General features: G+C 45.4%; 1 protein-coding gene across 5 annotated transcripts in view; it reads right to left on the bottom strand.

Moving 5' to 3' along the window:
• The window catches only part of sobpa (sine oculis binding protein homolog (Drosophila) a), a 35,272-nt gene extending 26,030 nt beyond the window's left edge, over positions 1-9,242 (bottom strand). For all 5 annotated transcript variants that reach the window (XM_068580978.1, XM_068580977.1, XM_068580975.1 and 2 more), the window contains exon 1: positions 8,870-9,242. In XM_068580978.1, coding sequence (XP_068437079.1) covers positions 8,870-8,965 — 96 coding nt within the window. In that variant the 5' untranslated portion in view covers positions 8,966-9,242. The remainder of the gene's footprint in view (positions 1-8,869) is intronic.
• Positions 9,243-11,728: the final 2,486 nt, after the last annotated feature.

Below are 11,728 nucleotides of genomic sequence, written 5' to 3' on the forward strand. Positions count from 1 at the left end.
CGACGTGTAAAAAATGACGCAGTTGTATTGTTTCCTCTTGTTTCCAGACTTTATGCGAAGCTAAGCTGATACTAAGGCAGGCTTTAGCTTTTTATTAAGCGCCCAGTTGCATCGATGTGCTCATCTGTGTCTCAAGGATATTTTTTTTTAATTTACCGGTTAAATATGAGACCAGCGAAGTAGGTAGACGCCCTATATCACAAATAACAACTGTGCATTTCAGAGCACTAATCCATCTAAGTGAAACAAACAACAGCACTGTGAAACACTAATATAGAGTAAAACAGCACTGAGCAGTAAATAACACTTCACAGTCCACAGCCCAATGTGCTTTGAGTAGGTCTGAAAAGTCCCGACATGCAACAGCAGCACGGCAAAGCAAGGTGCTATGCAGACAGTTAGTGCAGATATGCAAAAATAAACACACCTAATCTATGCAGGTGAAACATTAAAGTGTTTCCTCCATAACAGCCTCCAGCAACACAGTCAACAACACACTCAAAAATGAAAAACCATAAACCTGCTAATGCACACAGCCCATTATCACCATCCACCTCTCAGCTGGAATATTCCCAGAAGCGTCCATTCACTGAACCCGAAACTGCGGTAAATGGTTCAGCTATACTGTTTGACTCAGACAACATAGATGGAAATGGGCTTCCTCGAAACAAACGACAGCAGGGACGAATCCTGCTGTAATTACAAGATATTAGTCACAGGTCACTAAACTATCGGCTTAGGCGGAACACTGGTCCTCTGCGCTGTAAATTATGCTTCCTACATATCGCTGCTGAATAGGATATTCGTCTTGTAATGACAAACACATCCAGCTCACTTTTCTTTTAGTCAATTAGCCTCAGGTACTGTCAATTTGGCGCGCGACGACAGCTTGTAGAATCGCATTACAAGGCTCGCAAGGGCGAACCACGATGCCTGACCCGTACAGTGCTTTGCCGCGGTGATGACCCGTCTGGTCTTGCCATTGGTGGTCTTTTCCAAAATGACTTGACAAGACTCGAGTGAGTTCAGGATCATGCAGCCAATCCCACTTTGTGCATTATCTCAGCCGACACACCACACTAAGCAGTTAAATGTCAAGCGCAAACAGCTTGCGCTGATATGTCAGAGCCGGAGCGATTGTGTTGAAGGGGTTTATCCGACTCTTGGCTGATCTAAATTGAATTGCAAAACACAGACGTGCACATCCACAGGTGAGACGAGAATATCTACATATGTAGTCTTCAAACCGTTGCTACAGGAAAAAGGGTTAAAACTGCTCATTCAGATCCGGGCCTAGCTGTTATCCGTTACCCAAATAAGATACCCAGATAATTGCAATCGCAGAGGGATGTCTGGTCTGACAGGAAGGAAGTTGGAAGCCAAGACTCAAGATGAGCACTGTGCAACTTTGTGTGTTGGCAGTGCGAGTTCGAAAAAACTATAGGATAAGTTGATTTTTACACCAAGTTCATGTCTATCAAGAAGGCCAGAGGGTGAGAGAGAGAAAGAAAGAGAGACAGAGAGAGAGAGAGCAAGAGAGCGAGAGAGAGAGAAAGTGAAGTTCTCACTGCAGATTTCTCTAGAGAGTGTGCACTCGCTGCTGGAGGCACGGCTGAAGTATTGATTCGTGATTTCCTGTGGGTGGGAAAAGTGACCGTGTCTGCAACCGGAATTTCATTTGGGCAAATAAAGTGAAACTATAAGGTCTCAGTGGAGATGGGTTTGGTGGGTTTCTTTCACAATAAAATTCCTTATGCAAAAAAAAAAAAGACAAAGAAATGTCTCTGTCGGACACGCAGCATGTCTGAGTCCACAGTTGGCCCACCGACTTAATTACCTGATACAAATTCAATTAACCCAACGCCAACAGAAAGCGCAGTTTGGATGTTGCTTACAGTGGGAATGAGCCACCCACACACACAAACACACACACACACACAAAAAAACACACACACACACACACACACCCCGACACACACACACACACTTGTTTAGACGGCTGCAGAAGTATCTCTTTGCATATTTGAGACTCTGTGGCACATAAGAGGAGCGTCAGAGGCAACATTCCCTTTCGGTTTGAAGCATTTAAGTACAGATATTCGCAATGAGCTGTATTCGTAGCCCTCGGAGATGTGGCACTGCACAGGAGTGAACTTTTACCACTTGGTCGCAGGACTTGGGTCAAATGCTGGGGAGGGATTATTGATGAAGGATGATAGGAGTTATTGATCTGATATGAAATAACACCATGTTGTGCTGGTCAGTAGGCAGACGTGGCACAAAAGGTGCGGGGCATTGGTCGAGTTGGTCGCAGGTGAAGCGAAAGTGCCACGCGGGTATTGTTGTGTGAACATCTGGAACTCAGCATCCAACAATTGTGAGCGTTTGCACCGATTATTTAAAGCATTTGAAGTCTAATCCAAAAACACTTACAGCCCTTTCGGTTGTGTTTTTTTTTTGTCACAGAGATTTAAAAAAGATGCTGGTTAGAGCGGCCTGAAAGATATCTGCTAATGAGGACAGCTCATGTTTGCTCATGTGACAGCACTTCTGCCTTGAACAATGGTGAGTGACAGCGTTGCTCACTTCGCCTGGAGGTTCCTGAAAGTCGGATTTAGCGCCGCGTCCTGAGCGGAGCTAAAGTTAGGTCCTTACAGCTATATACACAGTCGTCGTCTTTTCACCCACGGAGACGCCCTCTGTCTTCATGGCATTTTGAAACGGCCAATACGTTTCTTGATTTAAACTGTGTGGGTTGGGGGCAGTTCAATTCCTGTCAATGCTGTGTGGCATTTGCCATAGGTTTTTCACCGTATTCACAGCAGTTTCCTCCTAAATTTCACACTTGTGCATTTCAGATACAGCCCACGGCTGTGTATGCAAGTGGCCCGATTAGGGTGTTTTCTAGTCGTACTCACATTACGTTCCTTTCTCACACAATTCTTAAATGAATCAATCGGGTAAAGAAACTGTATGATATCCAAACTGAGACGCCGACAATTCTCCACAGGCTGACTAATACGTTCACTGTTCTTAAGAAACTGACCCAAAATGGAACAATGCTCCGACAGACTGCAGAGTGCAAACGCATGGCAAGCACAACTGCTACAATTAGCACAACTGGGAGGGTAAAAACCTCAAGAGGAAAAACCATCCTTTTGAACAAATCAGTTGGAGCACACCCCGAGTGGACTGGGGAGCAAAACGGATGTAGCTGTAAAATAACCACCTCACAGGAGACAAAAAAAAAAAAAACACAGCATCTCTCTGTGTCTCCTGTTCTATCGTACCAAACTGTCCTCTGTGTCACCCTACTACTTTGAGAAAGTGGGAGTGATATTAAGAGTGGAATCTAATCCCAGCTGGCGGCTCATCAAAGCAGGCGGCACCGGCTCTGGCTCTGGGTGAGCTGGGGAGGAAGAGGCGTTGGAAACACACGGGGCAGCTACAGATGTCTATATGTTACACCAGATGTATAGCCCTTTTATCCGCTTTCGTTCCTCCAAAGGTCTTCTAAGAGCTTCGGATCAGAACAGAGGTCACGCGACTGCAAGTGTAGTTTCTGTTTTCAGACTGTCAGACATTCAAAAAGATTTTTATGTTTCAAGTTAGACAAGTTTCTTTTTTTTAAAGGCAACATTTGCTGAAATGCTAGGACCTGAGATGGGCACTTCATTTGGTCAGTCCATCTGTCCTAATTATGTCGTTGACCTTTTGTCAACTGCCTACATCAAGTCAAAATTTCAACTTGATCAAAGTTTTGGTCCATGCAGGGTGACAGTATCTCAAAAACCACAAGGCAGGGGCTCCAAAATATAAATATATAAATATATTTCATTCATATATATGTATATATATATATATATATATATATATATATATATATATATATATATATATATATATATATATATATATATATATATAATCAATGAAGTTCACTTGTATGCGATAAATACACAAATCTAATACACAGATTGCCACGATTAGTTAGCTCAAGAGAACAAACCCTTTCCAGCTATGGTTCAATATTGATTGTGTATTGACAGCTCCGAACAGAAACCGGTTGTGTGTTTAGTTCTGTTGGCTCTGTTAGCTGTTACAGCCGTTAGCTATGAACTCCGTTAGCTGTTACAGCCGTTAGCTATGAGCTCCGTTAGCTGTTACAGCCGTTAGCTATTATGAACTCCGTTAGCTGTTACAGCCGTTAGCTATGAACTTCGTTAGCTTTTACAGCTGTTAGCTATTAGCTCTTTTAGCTGTATCAGCTATTAGCTATTTTAGCTGTATCAGGCATTAGCTATTAACTCTTTTGGCCAACATACACTCAGCTGGACTCTGCTGCTCACCAACTGCTAACAGCTAACTAGCTATCCTCCTACCTACATGAGAAAATGTGTTTCGTTATAGAAAGCACTCGATTCATTTGCTAAGCGCTTTGTTAAAACTCGACAGAAACAAAACAAAGCTCACCAAAATTGCTTTGGTTAGCCTTTCCACAATTGCCAGCCCTGGTTTGGTCAAAATAAACACTTTATTTATCAAGTAAGATGTGAAACTATGCTGGCTCTACACGCTAATTACCCCCTCATTGTCTATCGCTCTCGTTCTACGGGAGAAAACCATTACCAAAGATCATCCAAAAATGCTCAAACAAAATTTTAAAAACAACTGGCACTACATGCCAGCGGCTGCTAACAGCTTACTAGCTGTCCTCCCGTCATAATGCCGGTTAAAAGAAGTAAGGAGGCAGCAATCAATGGCGACATAAAGCTGTCAATGAAAAATATTTCCAGAAATTGTGAATCACCACAACCACGAGAGGTCCTCGAGCGTAGTCATAAATGAGCACAGAAATTAATAGGCTGATGGCTGCAATATGAAGCAAGATTAGGCGTTGACAGACAGACACAGAGTTGCACACACACTCGCGACCGAATACATCAATTCAACATTCAACCACCCCCATATGTCATTTTTGGATGGCAATAGCTTGGTGCACATTATACGCCGGTATCTCAACGTGCACACAGTACATGATGCTGTATGATCATTGTATACAATTAAGGCGATTTGAGCTTTGAAATTGCTCTGCCTCTGCTGATTTAGACTGTCTGATATGAGTTAAAGACAAGACGGTGGTTTCACAATATACTTAGGGATGTACTCGTGATACTTTCCCCACAGATTCACAAGCTGGCACCTCCCGCCGTGTACTGAGCAGCGAATAACGATACAAATATATTTAAAACCTCTGCAGTCGGCCCCCTTGTTTCCCTCCAGTACGACCCAGTCGTGGCCAGTAGGGCTTGTGGTAATGATGATGGCGGGAATTGGATAGCCTGCGGGTAGAAACTAGAGCAGGTCACTGTACACCGTGATAAAATTCCCAAATCCACGCGCCAAGTTTCCCTTCGCCTCCTCCTCCTCCTCCTCCTCCTCCACTTTTCCACTACCCTGCTCCCTCTTTCCTTCTCTGCCTCTCCCTCTCCTCTGCTTTCATTTCCCTCTACTTTCCTTGATATCCGATCTAGCGGAGAGACACTCAGGTTACAGTTTTTACAGCTTAGGCAGCCCAGCGCTGTATACATTCCTTTCTCCACTGTTTCTTACCCCACTCTCTCCAGCCTCCCAAATCCCTTCCAATGCCCACTCCTCCTTGCCCTTGATTACTCACCGGGGCTTATTTTTACCGTGGCACACATTAAGCAACCAGATGAAGGAAACACTGTCAGACTGTTTGGTTTTGCAGGGTATGATCTCCTCACAAGGGCACATTGTGTGTTGTTGTTTTTTTGGGAGGCCTGCAATATTGAAGATGACAGAAGGGAACAAACTGGGTCATTTTGTTCTGAATCCGAATCGAAGAAGTTTTCTGCAGAAAATCAATACGTTAAACTTCACATGCTGGCTTTCCTGTTCCAGGGCTATTATCATGCAACCCTGTTAAGCAGCTGCATGTCTGCAGCTCGCAATGCTGGGTATGGGTTTACAGTCTGATCCATATCCAGGGGTAATGTTATAATATAACCAACCAGCCATGTTACACTATCAGATACAGCCGTATATGTTGAACATCATTCAACTTATCAACTCCCGTAATGATAACAATGAAGGTATCGAGCGAAAGAGGCTGCAGCTACAGTTCCCTTACCTCCCATCCGTGTGAATCAGTGTTTTCCTAAATTAAATCTGGAGACAGCAGCATCTGTGAGAATGTGTGTGTGTGTGTGTGTGTGTGTGTGTGTGTGTGTGTGTGTGCAATAGGAGATGAAATTCAAGGTTGCATAATGAGCTACAATCGAACTTGTTTAGCCTTTGAAAGTGTTTTGACACCTTAACCACATCTGCTGCTCCGTTCAGCAAAGCTTCCCTGGGTATTGACGGGAGATACCGGAGTTGCCGTGGGAGAGTGGTGTTTTCCCCCCCGTACGCACCCGCAACACAGCGCCGTATCTGCTGTAAAAATATAATTCCACAAGCTGACATATTTGCTCAGTCTGGTACGTCTTTATATTGAAAACTCAAGATCCACGATGTGACAGATGACTGCACTTAAAAGCGACGTTAAGCGACGTCTTCTCAGCAAAAGACATATTGCACAGTAAGATGTGTCGATTCACTAAACCTTGAACTAAATGATGACCCCCCTCACTTCCCTTGTGGCTTCCCTTCACCTTCTAAATAACAGCAAAAACCTGCTGTACCTTCAAAATAGAACATCATGTCTGACCGGTGACTGACATCCTGCAATTACTCGGCCAATCTGATAAATTACAAGAGGAGACATTACATTTTTTTGCTCCCCGGCTGTAATGACACAAATGACCAAATAAAACCTGGATGGACAGCACTTCAGCGTGCCTAAATGGCGCTCATAAAGATTTCATCCATTCTAAATGCTCCACTGAGACTACCTCAAGTGCTCCCCTGATGGGAAATAAGAAAATGTCTCAATGGAGAGACCCTGTCTGACTGACAGCCTCGCCAGACACACACACTGACACACACGCACGCACACACTCACACACAAACACACACACACACACACACACACACACACACACACACACACACACACACACACACACACACACACACACCCTCTTCCTTCCAGACAACAGGAAGACAGGTTAACTTGTATTTTTTCTTAAACAAAAAAATTCCACTTCAGCAAACTGTTATTCTGCTAATGGAATAAAAAGCATTCTCTCCGGATGCAGTTTTAATAAATAAACAAGGACAACTCTGAACCAAGCCCAAATAAGTGACATACTCAAGGAAAATACCTAAAAGACAGACCTGTATTCATATAGCTACATTATCGTGCACTATCACATTCCTTTCTTGCCCTGATAATCACCAACAAAGCATCTAAACTGTCATTCATAGAATGAACATCATTTCATTTTTATTTTTTTACACTAAGAGAGAAGAAGCACGTGAACACAGCTGGAATTACCCCCCCCCCCCCCCCCCCCCACACACACACACACACACACTACCACCCCCCTACACCCTACACTCCCCCTCCACCCCCCCTCCTCCCTCCTCTCAAAAAAGGCTTTATTCCAGCAGGGCCAATTTTTTTTTTTTTTGCCAGAACCCTTGCTACTCCTTTGACAGCCTCAAAATGATAATAATAATAATTTGCACAATATTTCCCGATGTGATCACCTGCATACCCGCGCATAACAGCAGAGCCCCGGGTACATGTGTGTCTCCAGCCAAATGTGTATACAAACAATGAAGAGATGGAGACAAAGCGGACACACAGCCTGCCTCTCTCTCTCTCTCTCTCTCTCTCTCTCTCTCTCTCTCTCTCTCTCTCTCTCTCTCTCTCTCTCTCTCTCTCTCTCTCTCTCACACACACACACACACACACACACACACACACACTCACACACGAATGTCAAGAACACTTTCTTTCTCCTCAAGGAGCCGCGCGGAGCACGGGGCTCAAATATCATAACGTGCATCGAGCAACACAAAACAAGAAGAAAGGAATAGAAACAACGTGTGGGGTGAATATTGTGGGGAAGATCCGCTGCAGGCCGAACACAGGAGACAATGTGCTCCTTGTCGAGTGCGTAAAGCTCACAGACGCACATCTGGATCACACGCCTCTGGGCAGCTGGGCAGCACGCGCGCGCGCGCGCACACACACACACACACACAGACACACACACACACACACACACACACACACACACACACGCACACGTAAACACAAACACACACCTCGACTCAAGAGGCAAACCCGCGCAGTCGGACCCACAAAAAAGCATCGTGGACCCGCGCGTGTCGTGGACCCCCCCCCCCCCTCCCCTTTCCCTATTGATTCGCACTAATTATGCACATCGGCTGCCCTCCGCTGCGCCGTAGTTCCACCGTATTAATAGTAATAGTAGAGGCACTGTTGACGCCTTCACTGACGCACTGGATTTTCCGTTTACTCCGGGCAATCCATGAAAAGGCAGGCGCAACGCAAACAAGGCGAATATATGACACGAGGCGACAGGGAACGTGCGCCGTAGCCCTCACCGAGTCCAAACTTACTCCAGCAGCAGTGAATGGGTGCCGCATCCATTGTGCGAGACCGCACACTGGCAGGGTGCGCTACTCGGGCTGCCGTTCAGCGTGGACAATAGTACATGGGTTAATAATACACATTTTTTAAAAATCATAAATCAAAGTTTGCAGCTATCATGCAGCCAATTGCACTTGAGTGTATCGCCTATTTCCACTGAGGGCGCCCGGTGTGGTGCCTCCATGGACATGCATGCTCCTCACAGGCACTCTGCTTCCACGCGTAATCACATGCAAGTGGGCAACAGACCCCCTGTTTTTGGAGGGGGTTGTTCTTTACCTTCATCTCTTCATTTATTTCCCTTTTCACCGGGTGAGCTGGTTTTCGGCTTCTTTTATTTTCCGGAGGTCTGCCCTCTTTTTCCATCTCTGCCATGTTTTCTCTGAGATACTTCTGTCAATATTTGCGGTGAGGAGGGGTGAGAGAGAGGGTAAGAGAGGGAGAGAGAGAGAGCAGAGAGATGGAGGGGGGTGGGAGGGAGAGCGCGTGAAACAGCGGCGGCTGTTTACAGTCGCCAGACGGCGGATGTCTTGCAGCTTTTCAGCGGCCCGTGTGACGCTGGTGATGCCGCCGAGGGCTTGCGGTGCCCGGCTAAGTCAGCCATCTTCTGCCCGTATCCTCCGCGGTCCGTGCACCAGTGGCGAGAGACGCCTCTGTGAGTCAAAGGAGAGGTTGAGTGAGTGTGAGGATAGGGGGGGTGGGGGTGGGGGGCAAAGCGAGACAGGGGGAGGGGCGTGCGCTGAAACATTATATGACGCGTTGATGATCAGAGGTGGGCTATTTCTTCTCGCTTTCCCCGCGGAGCGCAATCAGCGCGGTCACATCCACTTAGCGCTGCGCGGCTCGCGCACGGTGACAGCAAACAGGTGCCCACACACGAGCACACGGTCACACGGGCTCACGTTGTTCCTGAAGGGGAGTCTCACAACCTACACGGTATTTGGTCAGTGTGCAATTATGGTCTTTCTATCGTGTTACAGACTTCACTGCTCCAGTCACTGAACACCACAAACTCCAGTTCAGAAGTTCCAGTGCGCATAGGTCAATGGTCGTAAAAGGCCCACTTTTGGTTACGCTGTCAGTCTCAACCAGAGCAGCTGGTGTCAGAAGGATGTAGGGATTTAAAGATCACAGCTTTGTTCATATTGAGAGGTTCAATGTTCACATACTGTCATTGTACAACCCAGGGTTGCAGAAAGAATTGCGGTTGTACAGAGTCCCATTTTGTTCCACATAGGAAAAACAAAAGTATGATTTATTTTATATTGGAGGATGACGAGTCTGCTGTTTGCAGATACTTCTTATCTCTGGGTGAGGTTTTGTCCTTTAACGTCCCTAAGGCTCTTCACAGGCACCGATCAGTCTTGTCACGGATGGCTACCGATGATGATGGTCCTGTCCTGGCCGAGTACATCCCAAATGCCATTTGTAATGTAGCCATGATGCTTTACATGTTCTTCCCTCTTGCGTTCCCACAAAAGAATATATAGCCTTTTTTGAGGACCATGTCAACGAGAAACATTACAATGGAAAGCATTCGGAGCAGGTGAGTGATGTTCACTCTTGTGGCACTCTTCTCAACTGAGAGAAAGCAAACAGAATAGAAGTGCAGCTTAAACAAATCTTTCATCGCAGAGATGGAAAATGTCCAACACTTTCAAGGCCAAAGGAAACTTTTGTTGTTTCATAATGTCCGAACCGTCCTGATTAGAATGAAGTTCCATTTGGCCTTCATTGTTGCTTCTTTACCGCCAGGTTGTAGCAGGTAACAAAGTGCCTAATAAGCTTTTCATTGTGATGCCCTGCTTTCATATAGAACATGACATATTTTGTGGGAAGTTATTAAACTTGTAGGAGGCAAGGAAGATTGAGATTGCAACAGAGGTCTGACATACTTGATGCAAACCCAAGATATCACACGTTGAGCCTTGAAACTGCTTGGTACTTTGTTCCTTCCGCCACGTTCCCAGATAACCCAGATAAGTACCAAATCTATGTGGTTTAATTATACATACACATTTCAAATGTGGTTCCGATGCATGTTGTTGTACGGCTGCCTTAACGTCCTTTTGGACATTACACACTTTGACAGTGTCACAGCAGGATGTTTTAGAGTGGGTTTCCTCAGCGAGAGGCCACCCAGTGTACCGTAAACAAAAAGAAAAACAGGGTCATTACTGGCATATGCACAGTTACAGATCAGAAGTGGGGTTTTTTTGTTGTTGTTTTTTTTGCTACAGGCATGAATTTACCTGTTTCTTCTGTGTGCTACAGGCTGTGACAGAATTACAATGAGTTGGCAGGTGGAAAGCCACTGAGAGTGCCTGGGGAAGGAGGGGCAGGGGGGTCTGACGCTGCTCATGGCATTGTGACACCCATTTGAGCCGGAAAATCGGCAGGAAAAACGGGAGCTGTGAACCGTGATGCAGGGTCAGGGGGAGATGACTGGCGCGCGTTACAGTGCCGCTGCCATGCTTTGAGAAACCAACAGCCCGCATGCATCACAAGACTCAGCCACAGCATCTCGGCTTAGCGTAATACGACTGTAATGCTCCCGGTGGCACACTGTGCAGTAATGCAGGTGGCGGCGGGCGTGTGGAAGGAGGACGTGTGAAGGAAAATACTTTTTTTAGGGGGGAAATTGTTGTGCATTCTGGTAAAAATAATATTATTTGTGCCACATATGCATATTGTTTTGACATAGATTTATCAAAAACAAAAGGGCGACACTTGATGGGAAATGACGTTTTGCTCAAGCATAATGTATTTGTGTGTGTAAGTTGCTTGGCAGACGCTGTCGGGGCATTTCCCTATCATATTGTGGAACTTCCATGTTGTAATAAGGATTGTATTACATGAACTGAAACATGAGAGGGGGGGGGGGGGTCATAATTCAAACACTTTGGTTAAAAATGGGTAGTTTCTTTTTTTTTCATCTATTTACTTGATAGTTGTGGTTTGCTCTATGATGATGTGAACAGAAACACTATAGGACAATTAACATGGATTTGATCCAAACGTGTTCCCACGGTGGTGTAAAGTCCCAGTAAGCAGGTTCCCGGTTAGCAGTAATCTTGCTTAATATATAGAGCATGCACACAAACTGTCACTGATGTTTCAGTGCACAAGGAGCAAAAT

The sequence above is a fragment of the Clinocottus analis genome, unplaced genomic scaffold, assembly GCF_023055335.1.
Source record: "Clinocottus analis isolate CAN_PGR_092001 unplaced genomic scaffold, fCliAna1.0.p SCAF_17, whole genome shotgun sequence".
NCBI lineage: Eukaryota > Metazoa > Chordata > Actinopteri > Perciformes > Cottidae > Clinocottus > Clinocottus analis.